General features: G+C 48.0%; 1 protein-coding gene, 1 non-coding gene and 1 pseudogene across 7 annotated transcripts in view; 2 read left to right on the top strand and 1 right to left on the bottom strand.

Annotated features, from left to right (window-relative positions):
- GREB1 (growth regulating estrogen receptor binding 1) overlaps positions 1 to 26080 on the top strand; it is a 160370-nt gene that overhangs the window by 72741 nt on the left and 61549 nt on the right. For 5 of the 6 annotated variants that reach the window (XM_063622833.1, XM_063622835.1, XM_063622834.1 and 2 more), the window contains exons 2-7: positions 1082 to 1399; positions 7126 to 7245; positions 11087 to 11263; positions 21450 to 21632; positions 23385 to 23519; positions 25678 to 25806. In XM_063622833.1, coding sequence (XP_063478903.1) covers positions 1243 to 1399; positions 7126 to 7245; positions 11087 to 11263; positions 21450 to 21632; positions 23385 to 23519; positions 25678 to 25806 — 901 coding nt within the window. In that variant the 5' untranslated portion in view covers positions 1082 to 1242. The remainder of the gene's footprint in view (positions 1 to 1081; positions 1400 to 7125; positions 7246 to 11086; positions 11264 to 21449; positions 21633 to 23384; positions 23520 to 25677; positions 25807 to 26080) is intronic. The other variant, XM_063622836.1, reaches the window with a different exon arrangement.
- On the top strand, positions 5851 to 6024 carry LOC129468739 (uncharacterized; annotated as a pseudogene).
- On the bottom strand, positions 6317 to 6435 carry LOC129468663 (5S ribosomal RNA). The gene has a single exon (XR_008652747.1). It is a non-coding gene; the product is annotated as a 5S ribosomal RNA (ribosomal RNA).

Genomic DNA, 26080 nt, shown 5'->3' with positions numbered 1-26080 from the left:
CCATTAAAATTGTTCTAAAAACATTTGCAAGAGGGTTGAGCGAAATGCTTATGTCAAGGAAAAAAAAATAAAAATGTGTATTATAGTATGATTATAATTATGTGAATACAATCGCCTAGCCCTTCCCACCCGCAAGTTCTGAAGAGAATTAAATCTAAAACAATACATCAAAATACATGAGTCGGAATGAAGTATTGATTCATGCTAAACAGATGAATCTTGGAGACATTGTGCTAACGTTAGATAGAAGCCAGTCACAAAAGACCTGGTACTGAATGATTCCATTTATACAAAGTATCCAGAATGAGCAAATCTATAGAGACAGAAAATAAATTAATTGTTGCCTCCAGCTGGAGGGGTTGGAGGGTTGCAGAATGATAGGTCTGGGGTTTCCTCTTGGGGTGATGAAAGCATTCTAAAATTGATCGTATGACAGTTGCACAACACTGTGAATATACGAAAAACCATTGAGTTGTCTACTTTAAGTGGTAAGGTATGTGAATTATATCTCAATTAAGCTGCTACAGAAAAAAAATCACGGCGGTTCTCTGTGATTTTGGGAGGATAGAAAATAAATCTCTTGGGGGATAGAAATGTCAGTGATTTTCCTTGTTTTCCCACTCCTCTGTGATTTCCAGGTTTTCCAGATGTAATTCTGTATTACTTGAATCATGGAAACTTTTAGTAGATTAAAAAACATTTTAAAGGAAGAATGAGAATAATCAGCCTTTTACCAGCAAAGACAGTGATGGGAGACCTGCTAGCCTACCTTCTGGGAAGGTGGGGGGAGGCCGGCTCTTCTAATCCTCAAATCTGGGACTGGTTTTGGTGGATTGCTCAGTTGCTGTCACTGACAAGAGTGTTGGAGGGCCATTCGTCTGCAGGTCATGGAAAATGAAACATCATTCATCTGGGAACTCTCGGGCAGGACCACATCTCTGGGAAAAGTGGGAGTCCTGTGAAACCTGGGGATGGCAAAAGAGGCAGCTCCTAGTGAAATAGTCTAAGAAGTGTCAGGCTCTGCTGAGTGCTAAATTAGAGAAAGCTGTTACTTATATAACTTCCTGTAATTGCCCGGCAGTAGCTGCAGCTGAGGACAGCCACCCTCTCTTCGTCTTTGCTGAGCAGAGGCTACACGGCCCTTCCTCCTTGCTGCTGTTTCACCTTCTACCTTGCGTGGAGCCAGGCTTTTGCACCGAATCTGAGATGCCATTTTAAACAGAAGACTCCATCCTCTTGAAGATGGGAAATTCTTACGCTGGACAGCTGAAGACGACACGCTTTGAAGAGGTCTTGCACAATTCCATCGAGGCATCCCTGCGGTCCAACAACCTGGTGCCCAGGCCCATCTTTTCCCAGCTGTACCTGGAAGCTGAGCAGCAGCTTGCCGCTCTAGAAGGTGGGAGATGCACATTGCTTTTATTTGTGTATTTCTTTTATTGTGCACAGTTAATGTTAGCACCAGAACTTGAAACTCTTTTCTTTATGTAGATAACGTTGAATCTAGCAGAAAAGAATTATTAGAAAAAGAAAAACTGTGTACAAGTTCTTACTTTGGCTAAAATGTAAATAAGTTTCAGCCATAAAATTGCAAAAAGTGAACTTATTCATTGAATCAGTAGGAGAAAGGAAGAGGACAAATTGTTCTCAATCGGTTGTTACTTATGCTCCTTTAGAAGGTTTGACATTTTCACTTGGAAAAGCAAGAAATTTTAACACGCTTTTGACCCTCAGCAATATATTCCTTCTCTTTGTCCTGTGATCTTTGCAAAGTAATAGTAGGTATGAGAACTCTTAGAAACTTTTAAAAACCAAAAGCAAACCCTTATAAATTTAATATATGCCAAGAATAAACAACTAAATTCTCTTCAGGCATGGGGATGACTTTTTAGAGTTTATTTAATTATGCAGAGATTGAAACGATTGTTTTTTATAGCTGTGTGTTTTCGTGTCAGAAGTAACTCCTCGGTGATCCATAGTATGAGATAGCTCTGTTATGGAAGTTCTTTTTGTAAGTTGATGTCTTTGACTTGAAGTTACCCGCAGACTTCTCTTAGCTATCGAAGTGAAAAGGGGCTATACTTTAAAACAAAAATTAATTAACTAGAATTAAAGAAGAAAGCACTGAGTGAGCCAGGTCTTGTGCTGGGATGGTCTTGCTATGCGTGAGTGTGTATGTGGCAGGGGATGGTTGGGTTGGAGAGAATTGTACCTAGAGAAAAACGAGGTGTGGAGGTGAATTGTACCTAGAGAAAAACGAGGTGTGGAGGTGCTTGTCTTCAAGGGGCCCTGCACTGAGCTTGTGTGAGATCTGATAGTTCCTTATTCTAGCAGGGAGGCATTTCTGTGTCATTGTTTAAAACATCCTTACTAAATTAACCTTGCAAATAGCCCTTCTAAACGCCTGGAAGAACTGGATGTGGGTCTGAGAGAAACTAGACTCTGATCAAAACCATGCATTAGGAAAACTGAGAATCGCTGGCATTCACATCAAAGGCACCGATGTTTTCTGGCATGGGAGACGTGACTGTGATTTTATGGGGAGCCGAGGAATGGCTGGAGAGTATTTTATGGACTGTTTTTGGCCAGTTGAAAGACTTTGGTGGAATATGAATTACCTGGTCATCCTCTACGTCTATAGTATTGAAGAGCTTTGTGGCTAATGATGGATTCATAATGGTGATATTGATGGTAATGTTTATTTGAATGATACCTTAAAATCCACAAAGTGCTTTCACCTCACAAGCTGAAGCAATTGAATTCTGTGATTTGGGAAGATGGAAGGGTGGCTTGCTGGAAGCTTGAGTGACTGAGCAGCAGTTGCATACTCAGCTTTGGCCAAGCTCTGAGATAAAAAGGGGACAGACAAGGGGTTGAGTAGGCCCAGGGCTGCCCACAGGGCGAGAGAGGAGTAGAAAGCCCTTTGAGGATTCCAAATCAGCTTTCCCTCCTGTTGAAAGATCTTGATAGTTGCTTTCTGCCCACCTTTAACTGGGAGGCTGTGTCTGACATTCCGACAGCTCAGGGTGCCCTTATCTGCTGTTGGACATGTGGCACTGTCCAGGGACAGTGCTGAGGCTTAAGCCTTCATTTCTCCAGTGCTGTGGCTGAAGGTTCCCTGCCAGCTCTCAGCTGGCTTGTCCAGCTCCACATTGGTATGAAAACTGGAACTGGCCCTGTGATTTTCCCATTTATCCAACAAACAGAAGAGAGAAGTCCTCTGAGAGTTTGGTTTTCTAGTGCAGGAAAACAAGGGGGCTGATGGGGCTGGTGGGAAGAGACAGACTCTTTTTGGTTTGCTAAATGTTACCCTAAACCAAGCACTCAGAGCCCTTGCTTTCTACAGAGTCAAACCTGGCGCAGACAGGCTTATCCAGGCCACATCTCGTTGTGTCTGTTTGTCGGGGTTTCTTATCTCATTGCTGGCCTTCTTCAGACAATGACATTAAAGATGGTTTTTATGACCGGGGTGCTGGTATACTGAACACCCCTTGATCTGTTAACATTTTATGTATTTGTGAGGGAGATTTAGCAGGAGTCTTATTACTTTGTTCTTTGAATTAGGGCTGTTAACCTACCACCTCCTTTAGGGGAAAAACCCTTATACGTTCTTGATTTTTTTTTTTTAAAAAGAGAGATCAACAAAACAGACACTGTCCAGCATTTTGGGATAAGTATTTATTCATTAAACAGGACATAGGTAAAATTCTGTAGTCCCACCCACTTAGAATGCCCTAGAATTTCTGCTCATGGAAAGAAAACACAATTGCATGTCAACATTAAAAGCAGTAGCCTTGTACGGAATGGAGGGAAGTGGCGCTCCAGGCCCCTGAGTTCCTGTGTTTTGTTATCAGGATTCTAAGCTCCCAATCCAGTTGGTTTTGTCTAAAGCCATTTTAGAGCTCTCGTCCTGCCAGGAGACCTGGGTAAACACGTCTGGTTTAGTCTGCTCCCAGGAAGGAATGTCCCCTCGAGCTTGTTGCTGGCAGATCTTCCCATCACAGCCCCTGGAATATCTGATGTAGACCTTTGACCTTTAATCCTGCTTTCTTACTGACTGGATTTTGAGCTCTTTCTTTGACCTTCTGAGGCTTACGACCCTTTTCTTTCATGCCTTCTAAGAGTCTGAATTGCCGTTCTTAGCAGCTTAGCAGAATCACATGCAGGCATTCCCGGGTGTGCCCTTGGCTGCCACGGTGCCGGCCTTGGGGCCTGCTGGTGTTAGTTTTCCTGGGATGTGTCTCCCTTATTTCACTGATAGTTGCATCTGTGCCATCCCCCTCTGAGCCTCTGTGGTGCTGGCTTAGAGACCAGAGTCGATTTTGCAGAGTCTTTTCTGTCCCTGACATGGAGACCTGTATTGCGTTGCTGGCGCCTGGGGTCTCGGCCTGACTCTTTACACCTTCTGCTAAAACCACGCCTGCTGTATGTAATGGCAGAAAGAAAGCATATGAAGCAGGCTCAAGAATGTATCTCCCTTCCCACCCCACCTCTGGGTAATCTCCTCACAGCCTTCCTACCACCTCTGTGTCCTCTAAGCCCAGAAGACTGAGAGATCAAGAATTCTTGAGTCACTTCCTGCTGTGACCTTCCCAAAGTCATGGTTCCCACCTGCTGGAAACATTCAGCTTCTTCTGCCTCTTGTCCCACAAGCCCGTTTGAAATGGTAGCCATTGTGAGGCTATGTTTCCAGTATGCTCTACCGTTTAAATCACATCTGGAACATCCCGTGCAGCTCTGAGGACCATGTTTTTCCACACAGGCCATCACAACTCCAGGTGACCTTAGGGTTTGTCTGGATTAACCACCTCATTTTAAAGATGCAGGATCAGATGCACAGAGAGGTTAAGTAATTTTCCTGCATCCACATAGGCAGTGGCCCAGGCTAGTACGGAAACTTGAGTTCCCTGATTTCCAGTCCAATCTCTTTCTACTACACATGATTTCATCATTAACCTAGGTTGCTTAGCCTTGTGGATGGGTGGACGGTGTTAGAGCCAAGTTAAGTGAGAGTTTGAGACTTGACAGCAAATAAACCAACACTGGAGGATAAGACAAAGAAATAAGAAGCGGGCCAGGCGTGGTGGCTCATGCCTATAATCGCAGCACTTTGGGAGGCCGAGGCAGGTGGATCACCTGAGATCAGGAGTTCGAGACCAGCCTGGCCAACACGGTGAAACCCCATCTCTACTAAAAATACAAAAATTTGTTGGGCATAGTGGTAGGCGCCTGTAATTCCAGCTATTTGGGAGGCTGAGGCAGGAGAATCGCTTGAACCTGAGAGGCAGAGATTGCAGTGAGCCGAGATTGCACCATTTTACTCCAGTGTGGGCGACAAGAAGGAAACTCCATCTCAAAAAAAAAAAAAAAAAAAAAAAGAAGAGTGTCTGTATCCTGGCCCGGTGTATTTAAGGATGTTCATAATGACCCTGTTCGCTGAAGACCTCTGTATGCTACTTATTAAATGACATTTAAAGATAGAGAAGTTGAGAAAGATTTTTACCCCAAATGTCTAACTTACAAGAAGTTGTCAGGACTAAATTTCAACAGCCTGAGATCCTGCCTTCTCCAGCAGTGCTTAGTGAATAAGGTACGATTCTGTGTACCCGGAGCCACTGGGCTGCCCAACACACAGTTATACTTAGCTTCCTTGTGGGGTGCCTAGAATACAGGGATGAGTGAGGGCAGAGATCCTGCCTGCCAGAGCTGAGATAATTTCATTTCCCTGTAGTGACAGAGCGTGTGTCCAGGGAGTTGCAGGATTTCCATGGCCACCTCTAGGCTCTCCTGACCTGTTCAACAGTGACCATTCTTTCCGAAATATTATTTCACTTATAAAAAGCTTCCTACATCGCTTCTCGGCCTTTTGGCTAAGACCAAGTGTAGTATCTGTTCTTATCAGTTTAAAAAAAGCTTCCTACATCCATACCATACCTGACCCTGTTCTAGAATGGCTGTTTGTATGTGTGTGTGTTTGTGTGTCTAGTAATGTTTACATGCGTTCTTCCCTTGGGGATAATTTTTTGTTGTTGTTTAAGACGGAGTTTTTGCTCTTGTTGCCCAAGCCGGAGTGCAGTGGCGTGATCTTGGCTCACTGCAACCTCCACCTCCCAGGCTCAAGCGATTCTCCTGCCTCAGCCTCCTGGGTAGCTGGGATTACAGGCATGCACCACCACACCCAACTAATTTTTTGTATTTTCAGTAGAGACAGGGTTTCATCATGTTGGCCAGGCTGGTCTCGAACTCCTGACCTCAGGTGACCCACCTGCCTCAGCCTCCCAAAGTGCTGGGATTACAGGCTTGAGCCACTGCGCCTGGCCTACAGCACCTGGTATTCCCAGCAGGTCTCCCATCCAAGTACTAACCAGGCCTGACCCTGCTTAGCTTCTGAGATCAGACGAGATCAGGTGCGTTCAGGGTGGTATGGCCATAGACAAGGTGTAGTTTGACAGCTCTCTTGTATTGTGTAAAGCTGTTCATACTACCTATATTTTGTGTCCCAGATGAAGCAGTGCAGGCTAGGGGAAAGAGCATCAGCTTGGGCATCACACACATCTGGGAACGTGTGGGCCATGCTACTTAGCACATAGTTGAATAGCTGTGGGCCAATTGCTGGATCTCTCTGAGCCTCCATTTCCTTTTCTGTAAAATGGTCTTCATATGACGCTATGGTACCATCTACACAAATATCTTTGGAATGCTACTATGTCAAGGCATTGTGCTCAGTCCTTATCAACCAATTCGATACATATTAAACCTCTAGTGTACGTGCAGCTGTGGCAGATGGAAGAGAAGTGAACCTGAATCTGGAGTCATGAGGCCCAGGTCTGTGTGCAGTGTGACCTTGGGCAAGTCTCATCCAACCCGAGCAAGCCTCAGCTTTTCCCTCCAGTAAAGAAGGTTGATAAAACCCGACTGACAGACTGTCTATAAGGACAAGTTAATTCCGAACTAGCTAGACTTTCTGAGTACTTGTTAAGGATGGGTGGAACCCATTCTGGATTAGTCCTGTAGGGACTTGTTGGGCTTGTTGAGCCTGAGAATGCAGGCAGAGGAAAGGCCCTGGGGGAAGCTCTGAGGCCAGACAGCAGCTGCCTTGTTCATCACTCTTCTTCCCCCATCTAGGTGGTAGCCGAGTGGACGACGAGGAAGAGGAAGAAGAGGGAGAAGGAGGGCTGGAAACAAACAGCCCCCCAAACCCTTTCCAGCTGCACCCTCTGCCTGAAGGATGCTGCACCACAGACGGTGAGCCTCTGCCAGCTCCTGGCCAGGCAGTGCCTGCCATGCTGCCCGGAGGCAGTGGCCAGGCCGGTGACTGGGCCTGTGACTGTGTGCCGCAGGGGTCCTCTTTGCTCTTCCTCCTTGCTTTCCCTGAGGTGTGAGCCATGCCCGTGGGCCCCCAGCAGGTGCTGGCCCGGCCTGCCCTCCTGAAACAGGAGCTCCAGAGACACCATCCTGGGATGCTAAGGCAGGCCTCTGTGCCGCTCTTTGGACAGCCTCAACTTTACCAGTGGCTTGGGAGCCAGACATTCATTTTTCTGTGTTGGTTGCTTGGAACCTAGAATACATTTTCCCTACTCAGGCCTGTTTGCACAGCATATTGAACTCAGAAGTGATTAGGAGGAATAATCTTTCTTTCTGTTGCCCAGGCTGGAGTGCAGTGGTGCAATCTCAGATCACTGCAACCTCTGCCTCCTGGGTTCAAGCAATTCTGCCTCAACCTCCCGAGTAGCTGGGATTATAGGCACATGCCACCATGCCTGGCTAATTTTTATATTTTTAGTAGAGATGGGGTTTCACCATGTTGACCAGGCTGGTCTCGAACTCCTGACCTCAGGTGATCCACCCACCTCAGCCTCCCAAAGTGCTGGGATTACAGGCGTGAGCCCCCGTGCCTGGCTGGGATAATCTTTCATACCCATCAGTATGTCAATGTTGAACAGGCAAATACACATAATCTCAGGGACCCTGTACAATCAGTAATGGTACAGTTTCACTGTTGAGGAGCTGAGGCCTCACCCACCCAACAGGAGATGCTGGGTGGGTGGCAGCTTAGTCCTGTGCTGAGAGCTTGTGCTGTGCACTCAGGCTTGGTGTACACCCCTGACTCTGCCACCCATGAGCCACACAACCTCTTTGCTAGTGAGTTCATCTGTCTGACACCATGCCAGTCAAGGGGAGAGGCCAGTTAGTGGTGAGAACATCAGCTTGGGCATCAGACACAAGTGGAACATGCAGGCCATGCTGCTTAGCAGATAGTTGAATAGCTGCGGGCCGATCACTGCATCTCTCTGAGCCTCCACTTCCTTATTTGTAAAATGGTTTACATATGACACTATGGTACCCCCATACAAATATTTTTGGAATGCCTACTATGTCCAGGCGTTGTGCTCAGTCCTTAGTTATTTAAGATAACTAACTGGTTATTATTAAATTAAGCAGTAATTGAAGTAATTATTGAACTCTTTGCTCTGGAAATATGGAGATAAATGGGACGAGAGATCCCTGTTTGATGGGAGCTATACAGGGAAGTGGATACTTTGCACACAGTTGGGAGCAAGCAGGGGTGTGTGGAGCAGAGGAGGGGCTCTAACGCAGGTAGTTTTGGGAAGGCTTCTTGGAGGAGGTTGCCCTTCGGGTTTTGGAGGATTAGTACGAGTCAGCCAGGAGACTGTGGAGGGTGCAGGAAGCTGGGAAGTTCCAGACAGAGGGAACAGTATGTGCAAAGGCTTAGTCGGGTGAAATTACAGCTCATTTGGGGGAACTGCTAGCAGATTATTTACGTAGGGGCCTGAGGTGTGGCAGAGCCAGGCTCGGAGGAGGGATGAGACTTGGTGTGAAGGCCCCATGTGTTCTGCCTTGGGGCCTGGACTTGACCCTGAGCATGATGACTGGGAGGGGAGGGACTTGGCCCTCGCTGGGCTGCTCTTCCAGGCAAGGGGAAGGCAATAGGGTGGCTCTTAGTGAGGTAGGACTTCTAGTGTCCAAGTATTTAAAAGACCACTGAATTAAATGGTAAGAGGTGAACTCTTCAGCCAGGCATGGTGGCACAAGTAGTCAAGTCCCAGCTACCGGGAGGCCGAGGCAGGAGGATTGCTTGAGCCCAGACTTCGAGGCCAGCCTGGGCAATATAGCAAGACCCTATCTCTTAAAAAAAAAAAAAACGTTAAGAGGTAAATTCCCCAATGGTCATTATATTTTTACATAATTTCCAAATAAATACAGTAAACACTGTGACTACTCATGGCCTACATCCCTCCAGCTCTTCAGAAGGCATGGACCACACCAGGCTGGGAGGGACCTAGGTCAGAGAGTTAGGGGACCTCTGGGGATTGACCTTGACCTCAGGGAATTGACCTCCCTTCCCCAAGCCAATGCAAGGAACTGCCCTGTATTAGTCCATTTTCACACTGCTGATAAAGACATACCCAAGATTGGGCAATTTTCAAAAGAAACTGGTTTCTTAGACCTACAGTTCCACGTGGCTGGGGAGGCCTCACAATCATGCTGGAAGGTGAAAGGCACATCACATGGCAGCAGACAAGACAAGAGAGCTGGGGTGGGGAAACTCCCCTTTTGAAAACCATCAGATCTCATGAGACATATTCAGTATCATGAGAATAGCGTGGGAAAGACCCACCCCCATGATTCAGTTACCTCCCACCGGATCCCTCCCACAATATGTGAGAATTGTGGGAATTACAGTTTAAGATGAGCTGTGGGTGGGGGCACAGCCAGACCATATCATGCCCCAGACCTGGGAGTCAGCTTGGGCTCCCTTCCTGGTCCACCTCTCTGTAGCTTGCAGCAAATCACTCAACCTCTCTGAGCCTCAGTTTCCCTGTCTTCAAAATGGGAACAGCAACACTTCGCTGCAGGTGATGAGAGCTTTGCAGAGCCTGCCTCATCAGTGCCTGGCATGCGGTGGTGCTGGCCCCATGCCTGCCAGCGTCTCCCCAACAGATGTTGCTTTCTACTGCCCCCGCCCAGAGGCACATGGGAAACCATGGAGCAAATGCGTGGTGAGTGGGGAAGCCCTGCACACAGGAGGAAAGTCTTCATGACATCCTGTAGAGTTCTGCTGGGAAGGCCTCGGCTCACTGGGGCTCCCACAGAGGTCTCAGTTGGGAGCTAAAGCTACAGGAAGCACAGGAGATGGGGCTGGGTGTGCCCTTACCTGGGACAAGACCCTGGAAAAGCCTTATCCAAATTAATCTCAGCTGGCCTCTATTTTTACGTTTCCCCCCAGATATTTGTAGAAATGTATTATTTGAATAGGAAATGTATTTACAAGCTCTAAAACACAAAAGGTTCTGAAGGGCATGGAGTGAGAATCTCCGTGCTCTCGGCCTGCTCTGTGCCTGTGTCCTGGCCGCCCGTCCTCTCCATGACCCCCTAGAAGAAACCGACGCTATCAGATTCTCAGCCTTCATTTTTCATGATGGCCTCTTTCTCATCCCCATAAAATGCAGCATGTAAAAAACCTCAGAGGACCCTCAGTTTCTTATGGATTTATCTTGTGTATGTTTCCATTTACCATCATGTGTTTAAAATTTCTTCCTGTTGAGCTTCATTTGCACATTAATGTGCATCACATGGTGGCACCGATAGACAAATAATGTGTGATCTGTGTCGTGGATAACTACGATTTTATATATATATATATTTTTTTTGAGATGGAGTCTCACTTTATTGCTTAGGCTGGAGTACGGGGCACAATCTCGGCTCACTGCAACCTCTGCCTTCTGGGTTCAAATGATTCTTCTGCCTCAGCCTCACGAGTAGCTGGGATTGCAGGTGTGTGCCCCTATGCTTGGCTAATTTTTGTATTTTTAGTAGATGGGGTTTCACTACATTGGCCAGGCTGGTCTTGAACTCCTGACCTCAAGTGATCCTCCCGCCTCAGCTTCCCAAAGTGCTGGGATTACAGGCATGAGCAACCATGCCCGGCCAACCAAGATCGTAGTTTTATCTCTCAGGATTAATTCTGAGGTCAAGCACACCCAGAACATTTCCTCCCTTTGCCCCTGTGACCCTGCTTCTGGGAAGCCCTGGGCAGCGTGTGAGCCCTGTCCCTCCCTCCTAGGGTTCTGCCAGGCCGGGAAGGACCTGCGCCTCGTCGCCATTTCCAACGAGCCCATTGACGTCCCTGCGGGCTTTCTCCTCGTGGGGGCCAAGTCCCCCAGCCTGCCAGACCATCTCCTGGTGTGCGCCGTTGACAAGAGGTTCTTGCCGGATGACAGTGGCCACAATGCTCTTCTTGGTAAGTGCTCCTTTGTCATCCTCTGTGGCTCCTTCTGCATGGGGTAGAGCAGGGTCAAGGGAGGTCACGGCTGGGGGTGGTGGCAACAGACCCCCGGCGCAGCATGCAGCCCTGTTTTTTTGGTAGATGAGTTATTTGTGGAATAGAATGCAAATGAGATGCATTTACAGTATGACTGCATCCCTGCAGAAAGCTCAACATTTAGCATTCATTTTTCATACATTTATTCTTCAAACCTCCCTAAGTGCCTGCTTGTGTCAAGAATGGGTGACAAACCCTGTCCTAGACAGTCTCAGAAACAGCCTATAGAGGCAGAGGAGAATGAGGCCAAGTGTGTTGCTGCTTCCAGAATGTTCTGTCCTGAAGGACTGCCAGGCACCCTGTATCTGTTTTCCCCTTTGATTTATCACTCATCTCTCAAGACGTGGTCTGTTTGTTTGCTTGTTTGTTTGTTTGTTTATTTATTTATTTATTTATTTTGAGACAGAGTCTCTCCCTGTCGCCCAGGCTGGAGTGCAGTGGTGCTATCTCAGCTCACTGTGACCCCCACCTCCTGGGTTCAAGTGATTCTCATGCCTCAGCCACCCAAATAGCTGGGATTACAGGTGTATGCCACCACACCCGGCTAATGTTTGTATTTTTAGTAGAGATGGGGTTTCACCATGTTGGCCAGGCTGGTCTCGAACTCCTGGCCTCAAGTGATCTGCCCACCTTGGCCTCCCAAAGTCCTGGGATTACAAGCATGAGCCACCACGCCCAGTCAAGAGGTGGTCTTTATTACCTCAGTTTTATAAGTGGGCTTGGATCTGTTAACTTGCCCAAGGCTGCATGAGTAAAGAGGACAGAGCCAGGATTCAAACTCAAGTCTTCCTGGCTCCAGATTCTACCCGGTACCATCCCACATGGTCTTGAACATGTTGTGGTCAAGGTCAAGGTGGGGGAGCCACTGTTTTCCCTTCCAGCCACCGGCACCACTAGCCTTTGATCTTTCCAACAACCCCTGGCCCACTAAGGCTCTGAGTACAGAGCTGAGGCCAGGCCTTGCCAAGCCTGGCTGCCTTTGCTCATATGATGTAATTGAGTTCTTACTGTGTGCGAGGCCATCACTCAGCAGGCTCCCCCATTGTGGAGTAAAATCTAGGGACACCCGAGGTGTGGACTGAGAGCCCGGGGATCTGGGTTCCTGCTCTGCATCTGCCCACAGGTCCCTGTGTGCCCCCCTGGGCTTCTGCGTCCTCATCCATGAAGCGGGGAGGTGACTTCCACATGTACCCTGGCCCTTTGGCAGTCTGTTCTCATCCCGTGACTGTGGGTCCGGCCCCTCCATCTGGCCTGGCATCTTCTTTGGAGGAAATCTGGGCAGGAGGCAGGATTGGTAATAACCCACTTCAGATGTGCCTCAGGAATAGTCTTCATGCAGAAGCAAATTTGATTGTGAGAATTTATGGGAAAAACTTTTAGGTTGAAAACCCCCACAATTTCTTACATATTTTCCATGGGTATAGACATTGGAGCCTCCAGTTTTGCGCTTGGTACAGTTCCAAAAGCTGCGAGGATAGACTCACTCCACAGGTAGTTATTGAGCACACTTTATGTCTGAGGAGCTGTGCAAAGGATGAAGGATGGAGAGAGGGGAGAAGAAAACGCAATGGCTCCTGCCACAAAGGCACTGGGGACACACACGTGTGTGAACTCCGACACAAGGCAGGTGAATGCTAACTCGAGGGACAGCACCACTAGACAGTGATAAAGAGAGAAAACATTTTGGCTAACTCTCTTGAGGCAGGCTCATGGACTCACTGTAACTAGTTCTCTAAAATACAACCATTCCAGAAAACCCACTCTAGCAAAGAAGCTGATGGAATAATTCAATGACAGACCGAATGCTTACGGCGGTCGCCCAGGATGAAAGTGAGTACGCGAGGCCGTGCCTGGTGCCTGGTGGCCGCCTTAGCGTTTGATCTGGTGGTGGCCGGGGATTCGTCTGGATTCCACCACTTTGTGACTGTAAAGGAATTTCCAGGATAATAAATCAAGGAGGCTCTGCCTCTTGGCCCATGGAGACGAGGATCTTTCAGTTCCTTCACCATCAGCCCAGTAACAGAGCCAGCTCCTCGAGGAGAGGAAGTAGGAGCTTTGTTAATTGCTTGCCAAAGCCATCTGAAATGGGTGACAAGGCCTGGTTGGTAATAACCATCACTTTCTTCTTTTAATAAAATAACTTTATGCTCTCAGCTTGCGTACTTAACACTGTTTAGGTTTCCTGCAATTAAGTCTGAGGGCTATACAGGACAAGGTGACCCCTCCAGCCCTGCAGCGGCAGGGCTCAGTGCTTTTTAGTGATCTATAAAATACAGGCTGGGGAATACCTTGAGGGAAGCAGCAGTATTGGGAGACTTGTTTTCGTGACTTTTAATCAACTCAGGTCTTTTATCTGAAAAGCTGAAAGATTAAAATCTAGGTGTGCGTTTCAGTTTATTGCCCAGTAATTTATCTAAGTGGGTTGACAGCTCAGACATAAAAAAGGAAAACATATCCCACTAGATTGTTTTTTCTTAGATGGGAGTAAATGAGTCCTTTGTTCATTCAGCAGGCAAAGAATTCAGCATGCATTTACTGAATATATAATGTGAAACGAAAGCCTGGACCTTCAGTTACGTCTGGGGGCAGGGTGGAGGGATGTAGGCACACCAAGAATCAGCCCAGAAGTCCACAACAAACGACTCTGTCAATAAATCTTACGATGCATCCGTGTGTGACATGGTCCAGCAGAGACGGTAAGGTGCTCCAGGAATCGGAGGGGCACACCGGCTCCCAGTGAGGATGGGAATGGGAGGATGTGGTATCTGAGTTGGGCCCTGAAAAATGAGTGGAATTTTGCCAATTGGAGAATAACAGCAACAGAAACCAAACACTAACAGCAGTCGGCACTTTTTGAGCATTTATCGTATGCCAGAAACTGCACAAAATAAGTTAAAATAGCCAGTGCAGTGGGTCTGTTATTATCTCGAGTTATATACAGAAATGAAGGCACAGAGAGGCTAACTCACTTGCTCAGGGCCGCCCTGCTGTTTGAACCCCGAGGGTCTGGCCCTGGTGCCCAGGTCCTGGAGGATGAAGGGGCATCTCAGCAGAGGGAACTCCCTGTACATGACAGCATGGCGCACTGGAGAAGTGGCTAGAGTGCTCTGCGGCTGGAGTGGAGGCTGGCGGAGAGCATGGTGGGATGGGGTGGGGTGCCCAGCCGGGTTCTGCTTGGAAAAGGAGCTATTTTCAAACTACCGAAGTACAGAGTCTCATGGTATGAGGTGATCTAGCCTTCTTTAAACGTTACCAACACATGGCCAATCTTGTTTCATTGATAATGTCCCCCTCGTCTCCCTTTCTGGGATTATTTTGAAACAAATCTCAGACATTGTATCATTTCATCTGTAAATATATCCGCAGGGCGTTATCTCTAAAAGATAATGGGGCCAGGTGCGGTGGCTTATGTCTGTAATCCCAGTACTTTGGGAGGCTGAGGGGCCGGGGGTGGATCATCTGAGGCCAGGAGTTCTAGACTAGCCAGGCCAATGTGGTGAAACCCCGTCTCTACTAAAAATACAAAAATTAGCCGGGCGTGGTGGCACATGCCTGTAATCCCAACTACTCGGGAGGCTGACAAGAAAATCACTTGAACCCAGGAGGCGGAGGTTGCAGTGAGCTGAGATCAAGCCATTCCACTCCAGTCTAGGTGACAAGAATGAAACTCCATTTAAAAAAAAAAAAAAAGATAACGGCTTTTCATTAGAAACCCAATACCATTATCATATCTAAAAGATTTAACAGATATTTGATATTATCAAATATTCAGGGTGTTCAAATTGTATCTTACACTTTTTTTTTTTAAAGCAATTGGTGCATTTGTATCAAGATCCAGACAAGGGTCTTCTAAAGCATTTGGTTGCTGTATCTCTTCAATTTTTCTTAATGTGTAGGTCCTTCCTCCCTAGTTTTACCCTTATAATTGATATTTTTAAGGATATTTAGAGTGTTAGATGTTAAATTTAGATGACTGTTTTAATTTGTGTTTTAAGAAGATCTCTTAGAAGTCAGATACACAATTGATTTTTATGCAAAAGGAGAAACTGAGGTGGAAGAACTAGTTATGAACTTACTGCAGGATTCTAGAGGAGTACGATGGCCTGAGAATTATATGTTTCAAACCTCCCAGCATCATACTATTTACCACCCCTGAGTGCTTCATCTTCCCCGGGAATACCTGGGACCCCTGCCCACTTCCTGTTTCACCTGGAATCCTGGTACGTCTCCTTAGGCTTCCCCGACACAAGGAGGTCATTTCCACACTTGAGCTGGGATTTGGCCAAAATACCCAGGCAGGGGCTCTGGATATATATATATGTGTGTGTGTGTGTGTGTGTGTATGTATATGTATATGTATATGTATATGTATATGTGGGTATATATATATGTGGGTGTATATATATGTGTGTATATATGTGTATATATGTGTGTATATATATGTATGTGTGTATATATATGTGTGTGTGTATATATGTGTGTGTATTTATGTGTGTGTATATATATGTGTGTATATATGTGTGTGTATATATATGCATATATATGTGTGTATGTATATATGTGTATGTATATATGTGTGTGTATATATATGTGTGTATGTATATGTGTGTATATATGTGTGTATATGTGTGTATATATGTGTGTATATATACATATATACATATATACACACATATATACACACATATATACACACATATATATACACACACACATATATTTTATATATATATATACACATATATATTATATATATATATACACATATATATTATATATATATATATTACGTTGTTTTACTTTGCCCATGGTCTTCTCCTTTCTCCATCCAGGTAGGGATTTAAAATAATGTTTCCCAGATTCTGTTTTTTCTTTTTTCAATTAATATGGCACACAGTGAGCCAAAGATGATGTTAGTTTTGTCCCAAGTACCTGTTTATTTTCAGGCATGGGGAGGGTGGTCATTAGTTGCTAGGTATAATGTGTGCTCGTCTGAGCTCACGGGCTTTCAAGGCTCATTATGTGGAAGGAACATAGAGTTGCTGTTCAGGCCCAATTTAAATCCCACTTGCCAGGATGTCTTCCTGGAATTGCTTTCCTAAATTACTGCTGCTGTTTCCTGATTCTTCCCCGCAGCACACTATGCTGGAACAGCCAGTCCCATCTTGGCAGAGAAATACTTCCTGCCTTGGGGCTACAGGTTTGCCATCTATAAAGGGGATAAAGATGTATGTGGTACCTGACTGCAGTTTTGAGGATAACTCCGCTCTTTATATGACAATCTTTATAAACTCGAAAATGCTACCCAAATTTGAGGAACTACTGTCGTTGCTACCGGTACTTCTGCCTCAATCATGAGATTATTTAATTGTGTCTGTTCCTTCTTCCTAACAGGGACCATTTCTTTTTTTAACCAAAAACAATACCCAATTAATGAACCATGCATTTTTTTGTTTTTTCTTTCTTTTTGAGACGGAGTCTCGCTCTGTCTCCCAGGCTGGAGTGCAGTGGCGCGATCTCGGCTCACTGCAAGCTCCACCTTCCGGGTTCACGCCATTCTCCTGCCTCAGCCTCCTGAGCAGCTGGGACTACAGGCGCCCGCCACCAAGCCTGGCTAATTTTTTTTGTATTTTTAGTAGAGACGGGGTTTCACTGTGTTAGCCAGGATGATCTCGATCTCCTGACCTCGTGATCCGCCCGCCTCAGCCTCCCAAAATGCTGGGATTACAGGCGTGAGCCACCGTGCCCGGCCGAACCATGCATTTTTAATCTATGTCTTGCCCAGAGCATGTGGTTTGTTTCCTATCAGATTTTCTTTCTAAACATATTTGTGCATAGAAGTATTTGTCAGATTTGCATTTTTTCATGGAGGGTTGATGATAGGGCCAAGTGGCCCTCTGCGCAGGGACAGTGGTCTAGAGTAAGGCCCTTCTGAGAGCATCCATCCACTCTCCTGGGAAGGCACTGGATGGAGGCATCAGGCCTGGGGAACAGGTTTGTGGCTCCCAGCTCTGGTGCAGTGGCTGTCAGTGAGATCTCCTTGGACTGTGGTTCTAGAAGAAAGGTCAGGTGCAGGTGGGCTTCTAAAGGCATCCCTGAGGTTTTGTGGGAGGACTCCTCTCTGCAGAGGGAGTGGCCCCAGCAGTAAACCTGGGCCGTCTCCAGCCTGCTGTGAGCCAAGTGCTCAGAGACCACTGGGTCTGAAGGAAGCCACCTATGGATGCTTCCAAGAAGAATCGTGTCACTTTGGTCCTAGAAGGAGGCATAGGGCCCATTTAGTCATAGCCTTCCCTTTGATGGTTGGAACATGGAAACCCAGAGAAATGGAGCTGCTTCCTCCACGTCTCACAGTGTTGTGGGGGGCTATATATTTGCTCCCCTAGGGCCACATGTGAGTGTCATGACCCCCACTGTGCTCTCCTTCCTAATACACTTAGTCCAGGGTAGAGGAAGGAGGGATGCTTGCAGAGTGCCCCTGACATGTTAGACATCTCGTAGGTACTTAACCCCCATAGTGCTCCTACAAGGTGGGTTTTTGGGAGGAGATGGGTTCAAATCCTAACTCCAGCACTTTCTACCCTGTAGCCGTGGCTGGGTCACCCTGTACCATGGATGGGTTTCTGTCTCTCCCTCTGCCTTGATGCTTTCATCTGTAAACTGGGACACTGCTACTGATTGTTTTGTCGGGCTTCATGAGGTTTAAATGAGAACGTTTATAACGCGCTTGGCACGGTGCCTGGCCCATGGTAGGTGCACTATGAAGCCACTATTGTCGGCTTGTTGACAGATGAGGAAAGCAAAGCTCAGAGGTGTTAGTTACCTGCCTCACATCACCTAACTGTAGTTAGGATTTGAACCCAGGCCCCTCAGACATCCAGGCTTATGCACACTCCCTTGCAGGGGCTGGAGGAGTGGATGTAGCTGCCCTCTCAGCAGAAGGGGAGAGAGGCTTGCTCAGTGGCCAGCACACGTAGCCGCCCAGGACGTGCTTGTTAAACAAATGCTACCTGCAGCTGCTAACTAGACACACAGGAGAATCACAGGGTGTGGCTGTGCGTGGTGACGAGTCATGTTTAAGATGGACTGTTTCCCATGGTGAGGACACTGAAGGAAGAATTTCGATTCTGGATATCCACACCCGGCAGGAATTTGAGATTTCAGGCAGGATCCCATGCTTTCTAAGCCCATCATATAAAGAAAACTTTCTAGACTTCCAAGTCCTAAGGTAAATTTCTGAAGAGAACGGCTCGTTATTTTCCTCTTTCTCATGAAAACTTCTGTTGCCTTTCCAATACCTTCTTGAAGAGTTGACATTTCCTGTCTCTCCCAGGGCCGGTTGGGAAGCTGTCTGTGGTTTTCTTGGTTGGCCTCTGTGGCTATCTAAGACACCTCACAGAAGAGCAGCTGGGTCTCCTGACCAGAAAGTTTTTACCAAAGCAGAAAAGCAGTTTGCTTGCTGAGTCCCTAAATGTTTCCTGTGCCAGCAAGACCCAGGGTGTCCGCCCTCATTTCTGAATCACAAAGGGCTCCCTATTATCCGTGCTTCCTGTCCCGGCCGAGGAGATGGAGACGGCCTCTGCAGCACAGCGACGGTCCCCAGCCCGTGTTTCTTATGGAACAGAGGACTGTAACCTGCTTAGCTGTCTCTGGAGAGGTTTGACAGCCTGGCCTTGGCAAGTTGCTCTCAGTTTCTTGCAGTTCTGTTTCCTGTTCATCCGTCTTTTTAACACCAGGCTTAGAAGCCCTTCCAGGGAGCTCTGAAGGTTTCTTCGGGCCTTGTTCTTAGGCAGCAGTTGAGCTGGGTTTATCTCAAGCGTCCCTAAGTTGGAGGTGAAGGAATAAACAAAGACATGAGGTTATTCCTTCAGAGTGCTTGCAGAAACCCTAACAGGCTTTTTTACAGTTACCCTGTTTCCTCTCTCCTTTCTTCCCTCTCGATATTAACCGGCTGCCTGCCACGTGTTGGGCATTAGTCAGTACCTGTACACTTGCACACACACAGCTCACACGTGCAGTCATGCTGCGAGCTTAGAGGAATAATGATGGGAAAAAGACACAAATTTCAATCACTGGGATGTTCAGAGGGCCCTGAGCTACAGGAAGAGCCTGGAGTCTGGAGGAAACTGCCAGCTAGCCTTTGGGTCACAGAAGGCTCTTGGGGTTAGGCATTGGAACACGATGTTGAGTGAGGACTGGACGTGTACAGGTGGGACCCCCGGAGGAGAGGATGAGCCTGTGGGTGGAGGGCAGTGGGAGTGGGCTGGGTTGAAAGGCAGGGGAGTCCAGCTTGGAATTAGCATATCAGAGGAAGGACAGGAATGAAGCTGGAGATGAAGGCTGGGGGCATTGGGGCAGCCTCGGATGCCAGGCCTGTGGGCGAGAACATCATCCTCAGGCTGGAGTTGAATGCCACACTTTCTGTACCTATGCATTTGAACAGTTGGCCTCTCTGGTCCTCTGATTTCACAAAGAAGGACTTGCCCTCCAGGTTGACTGGCTCCTGTGTCACTTGTGGGTTGAGATGAATGACAAGAATGGCCCTGGTTCCCTGTGAGTGTTAGTTCCCTGCCTGTTCCATGGAAAGCGAGCACATGGAGAGGACAGTGTTTCATGTCAGGACCTTACTGTTTGTGCTGGCACAGAGGGAATAGGACTGTGGAAGGTAAATTATCCTGTAACTGTCCTATGGCGAGGCCAAGAGATCTGTCCTTATGTCTAAAGCCTTTGGAGGAAGACTAGATGTGCTCAAAATAGATCAGGGAGCCCAGTAGGCCTCTGTAATGTAGATGTCTTATTTATCTGTGGAGATGTTTTTAAACTTCACTAATTGGAGTTATTTTGAACACTAGCCAGAGACCTTAGGGAGACTGTTTTAGAGCAGAGTTACACACAGAGCCGGGTGGCCCTCACGGCCTAAGGCATGATGACCTTTGTAGACTTATCAAATGGAGAATATGATACATGAGTCTTAGCTTCAGGATCTCCCCAGCCAAAGGCCTTTGGACCCAGAGAAACCAGACACACCAGTGGGTGAAGCAAGGCCGTCCTAAGATCGTTTAAATAAGAGCAGTCAGCCTGGGCAGAAGCCCAGTCTTCACATTTCTCATCTTAACCAACACTCCCAATGCCTATGGTCTGAATAGGCTTTACAGTGTACGAAGGTCTTTTCAAGCATATTCTCTGGATTTTAATAGCTCCCAGGAGGTGGTTTTGTCATTGCCACTGTGTAGGAGGCCTGCTTAGAGCCTCACAGCTGATGGGAGCCTCCATCACCTCCCAGAAAGTCAGTTGTAGGCCTGGTGCAGAGGCCAGCAGCAGCAAGATAGTCACATTCTAGCAGAGCGTCTCCATCCACTGCTGAGCCATGGAATTCACTCGCCAGCGTGCTGACCAGGCATTGCGGAGCTCTCCTGATTGATTTCAGAAACTCACGGGATCAACTTGATAGCAGGATGGAATTTTGGTCTCTTAGGAGGCCTCCCAGTGTAGCCCATCTCACTAGTCACATTGCTTCGAGAGTCTGTAACTAACCCACCCCAACGGAAATAAGAGCCTGTCGCATCATTTCAGGTGCCTGATCTGTGTAGACAGTGGAATGGGATGGCTCTTGTCTTGCAAAGTTTGCTGTCTACATAGGTGTTTAAGTGGGCCCCCAAGCACGTTAAATCTTCCAAGTTTGCCTGGGCCCATCTCTATCACTAAGTCTTCTTGGTCCTCTTTTATTCAAATTGAGGCCGTCTTCACCTCTGGGCTAGTCTAAGAGGGTGGGGTGCTTGCCTTGTGGTGTTCTCTGGCTGGTGGTGCCGGAAGTGAACCTTCAGAGTTTGGATGAACTCTTCTTATTTGAAAAGGACCAGGCTGGCCAACATGGTGAAACCCCGTCTCTACTAAAAAATACAAAACAATTAGCTAGGCATGGTGGCAGGTGCCTGTAATCCCAGCTATTCAGGAGGCTGAGGCAGGAGAATCACTTGAACCTGGGAGGCGGAGGTTGCAGAGAGCCGAGATCGCGCCATTGCACTCCAGCCTAGATGACAAGAACGAGACTTCATCTCAAAAAAAAAAAAAGAAAGAAAGATGTTTATGGTTTTACTTCCTTCTCCAGGTTTCTCTGGGAATTGTGTTGGCTGTGGAAAGAAAGGCTTCTGTTACTTCACAGAATTCTCCAATCATATAAATCTGAAACTGACCACTCAGCCCAAGAAGCAGAAACACTTGAAGTATTACCTCGTCCGTAATGCACAAGGGACTCTAACCAAAGGACCTTTAATCTGTTGGAAAGGCTCAGGTGAGCAGGTTGGCTGTGGAGGAGGTGTGGGAGTGCTGGGCCCCCAAGTGGGCCATGGTGCCTGTTGGTGTGATGTTGGGGAGAGGCCGTTGCATAGCAGCACACATCACAGGCAAAAGGCCAGGCCTATGAAATGGAAAATGCTCCTCTGCATTACGGGCGTTAAGCTGGTTGACAGTGACAGTCTAATTGGATGGGATGTTTAAAAGTCGACAGAGGGCCAGTTGTGGTGGCTCACGCCTGTAATCCCAGCACTTTGGGAGGCTGAGGTGAAGGGATCACTTGAGGTCAGGAGTTCAAGACCAGCCTGGCCAACATGGTGAGACCCTTCTCTACTGAGAATACAAAAGTTAGCCGGGCATGGTGGTGCCCGCCTGTAATCCCAGCTACTCGGGAGGCTGAGGCAGGAGAATCACTTGAACCCGGGAGGTAGAGTTTGCAGTGAGCTGAGATGGTGCCACTGCACTCCAGCCTGGGCAGCAGAGCATGACTGCATCTCAAAAAACAAAGCAAAACAAAAAACACGTTGACAGAGGGCCAGACTGTGCGTTACCTCCTATGGCAAGTATTTGGGGCACTGGTTCTCATCTCCCCAAATTGAGTGGTTCACCCAAGTGGTCCTCAACCATGGGTGACTTTTGTCCCCTAGGGAATGTTTGGCCATAACTCGAGACAAGTTTGATTGTCATGACTGGATGGTGCCACCAGCATCTGGGGTAGGGACCAGGGTATGGCTGAATATTCTGTAGTACACAGGGCGTCCCCCAGCACAAAGGAGCCCACTGCAAATGTCACTGGTGCCAAGGCTGAGAACCTGACTTAAGACAGCTTGGCTTGAACAATGCCCCACCCAAGCCCCTGAAGCCTGAACTAGGGCCAGAAAGACCAGCTTCACGTTGCTGGTCTCTGAAGAAGTGATTGGGATGCAGCTTTCAGAAATGTTGGGAGCAGGCTGCCCTCCCACCCTTCTTTGTCTCAGCCTTGCCCCTTCGTGGCCATAGTCAGCAATGCGGGGTGAGGAGGAGGCTGGATCCTCAGCGGCTTGCCACGGGTGGAGGGCAAGTCTGGGGTGTGAGGTGTCCCTCCCTTGTCTGTGTTTGTTTCCATCTTGTCTTCCGGACTCTCCCAGGCAGGTCCTGGGAGTAGAGGGAAGAGGCCTTAGGCTGGGTGGCTCTGGGCACGGCCCCCTCACACCCCACTCTTCTTTCCTGTCTGCTTTTCTTGCTTTGTTCAGTCAATGCCTCCTGAGCCCCTACTACTTGCCAGTCATTTCTCAGGCTCTGAGGATGCAGTGGTTCTGCCCTGTGTGGGACCAGTTCACTGTCTTTGATCACCTGCTGGGTCCAAGCACCTCAGAGGTTCCCCACCTCACTGGCCGCTGGGGGTGGCCTTTCCCAGAGGAGGAAATAGGGGTGGAAGATGGTATCATTTCTTTATCTTCAAGTAACACTCTCGTCTATGGCTACGGGTAGCTGTAGGGTGACTTATTTGTGTAATTTTTCCCTTTCTTCTAAATACTCACCATTGCTCCCACTCTTGACAACCGGAGCTGCCCCTTGGCATGGAGCCACAAGTAGAGAGTCACACCCCCGCCCTGGCTTCACGCTGAAACAAAGACCAGAATGTGGTGGCAGCTTGTGTGGCTGTCTCCATAGCTCACTGTCCTGTAGGACATGTTCCACTCCAGGAACTCATTTCGTAATTGTTGGAGAAGAGTGAGTTGATTTTCATGCGTGCACCTTGCCCCCTTAGAGTTTAGAAGCCGGCAGATCCCCACCAGTACTTGTTCCAGTTCCCTCTTCCCAGCCCTGGAGAGCACGGCTGCCTTCCCCAGTGAGCCCGTTCCTGGGACGAACCCCAGCATCCTGATGGGAGCTCAGCAGGCAGGTGAGGCGGCGGAGACACGCCAGAGCTGCTAAATCCACAGAGCTGGCATGTCTCCGATGTGTCCGGTTGACTATGCAGTCAAGCATTCTTCAAAATAAATCAGGGGGCTGTCATCTTTTTCTATAACACCTTTACTTTCATCTTGCATTTGTAATACTTTTCAACAAAGAATGCTAGGTTTTTCATTGGGAGTTTCTTTCTTCCTGTTTGATATGAAGTGGGATCCCCTGGTGGGGACATATGCAGGTTCCCTCTGCAGCACCCCCACCCCAACCGCCGCACAGCATAGAGCTCTCTATGTAAAGGTGCTGAGTCAGTGTTTGAATGAATTGCTAGAAGGGGTGGAAAAGACCAGATTGCTGCCATTGACCCCGCACTCAGCACTCCCCAGCTCTGTGAACGCCTTGAAGCCCAACAACCACGCTGTGAGCAAGCGTCAATTTCTGCATTTTACTGATTGGGAAGGTGAGGCTCATTGAGGCTGGGTTCTTGCCTAGGACCTCGTGGGCGGGAGGAGGTGGAGGCAAGAGGTGACATTAGATGTGAACCCTGATGTATATGCTTGGCATTTCACCATGTTGCACAGACTTCCTAAGCATGGCCATTGTTATCACGGTGGACACCAGCCTTCCTGAGGACTCAGGAAGGTCACTGGTTGTTTTCATGCCTCCTGCCCAGATGGTCTGTAGAGGTACATTGGCCCATGCCCAGGCCCCTGGTGCCTCTGCCATCACGGCCTGGAGAGCCTGCTGTTTTTGCTGTCGGGGTGCCTGGGTGTAAGCTCCAGTTCTGCCACCTTTTAGCTGAGTGATTTGGGGCAACTCAAACCTTCTGAACCTCCGTTTCCTCATCTGTAAAGTTGGGCAAATCTCTTCTGTCTAATTTATAGGGCAATTGTAAGAATTAAATAAGATGATAGTATGAGCAAGTACTCAAAGCATGTTACACACCAGGCACTGTTCCAGGCACTTTCTTCTGCTAACTCATGTCGTTCTCACAGTGGCTCCGAGTTGCTACAGTGACCACCCCCATTTTCTAGATGAGAACACTGAGGCATAGGGAGGTTAAGTAAGTGTCCAGGGTTACAAAGCTGGGAGGTGGTGGAACTGGGCTCAAACACATGTCATCTGGCTTCAGAGCCACCCTCTCAAACCCACAGGAAACATTCAGTGCTACTCCTGACCCGAGCTCTTTCCAGCCCATTCTGGCTGACGTGGGCAACCTAAGCAGTTCCATCAGCCCCAGGAGACCAGAAGCCACGATTGTCCCCAGAATTACCCTTAGACCTGGGGAGCCCTGGGCCCTATGAACAGCCTGCACCCAGGTAGCTGCAAACCCGACTGCTCTCCTGGACTCCAGATGTATTAGTCCATTTCCATACTGCTATGAAGACATTCCCAAGACTGGGTAATTTATAAAGTGGTTTAATGGACTCACAGTTCTACATGGCTGTGGAGGCCTCACAATCATGGCGAAAGGCAAAGGAGAAGCAAAGGCACGTCTTGCATGGTGGCAGGCAAGAGAGCATGTGCAGGGGAGCTGCCCTTTATAAAACCATCAGGTCTCGTGAGACTTCTTCACTATCACGAGAACAGTATGGGGGAAACCACCCCCATGATTCAGTTACCTCCCACCAGGTCTCTCCCAGGACACAGGGGGATTATGGGAGCTGCAATTCAAAGTGGGATTTGGGCGGGGACACAGCCAAACCATATCAACCAGAGGTCTTGAGAGAGAAGGTAGAAGGAAGCAGAACAGTTTCAGGTGTGGTCCTGGAATTCAGGAAGTCCCCTGGTCCTTCTTTAACTCAGGCTGTGTGTCCAATGGGGTGTGAGCAGGAGGGTGCATGTTCCTGGGTGTGCATGTATATAGGCATGTGTTTGTGCATGTGTGTGTGTGTACATGTTTGTGCATGTGTATGCTTGTGTGTAGGCAGAAGCGTGTATGTGTGTGCACGTGCACGGGTGTGTGTGTATGCATGTGTCTGCATGTATCTTCTCAGTGTAGGAGAATCACTGTTGGGAATTCTGACCTCCTGATGAGACTTGCTGGGGAAAAGCTAGTTTGTGAAACTGCAAGGAAAATGATTTCCTCCTTGCCTGGCTCCCAGGGCATTCTTGTGAACTGACCCTCCTCTTTGCCTTCTATCTGTTTTCAGGACCAGCTTCTGATCACCCCTCACTAAGCGCAGCAATGGGTCCGGCTGTTTTCAACGACAAAGATTCTCCGAAGTGCCAACAACTGGCAAAGAATAACGGGTTGGCCCTGCCGCGACCATCGGCTTTAGGTAGCTCTGCCTGTCCTGGCCGTCCTGGGGATCCTGCTCTTCTCTGGGCCAAGGCCAGAGGGGGCATGGGAGCTGCTGGGCTGGGGCCGCTAAGCCTCCTGGAGTCTGGTGTGGCTTCCATGAGAGTCAGGCCAGGACCACAGGTGCCTCCTGAGTCCGTGGGTCTAGGCCCAGGCCCTGGTGCTGTATGAGTGACACTTGGGAGTTATCTTGTGTGCCAAGGAGCAGTGAGACACCTGTGGTGATGGCGAGTGACCTGTCCTATGGCTGCACA

This window comes from Symphalangus syndactylus, chromosome 18 (genome assembly GCF_028878055.3).
Source record: "Symphalangus syndactylus isolate Jambi chromosome 18, NHGRI_mSymSyn1-v2.1_pri, whole genome shotgun sequence".
Lineage (NCBI taxonomy): Eukaryota > Metazoa > Chordata > Mammalia > Primates > Hylobatidae > Symphalangus > Symphalangus syndactylus.
This window is presented reverse-complemented; position numbering and strand designations above follow the sequence as displayed.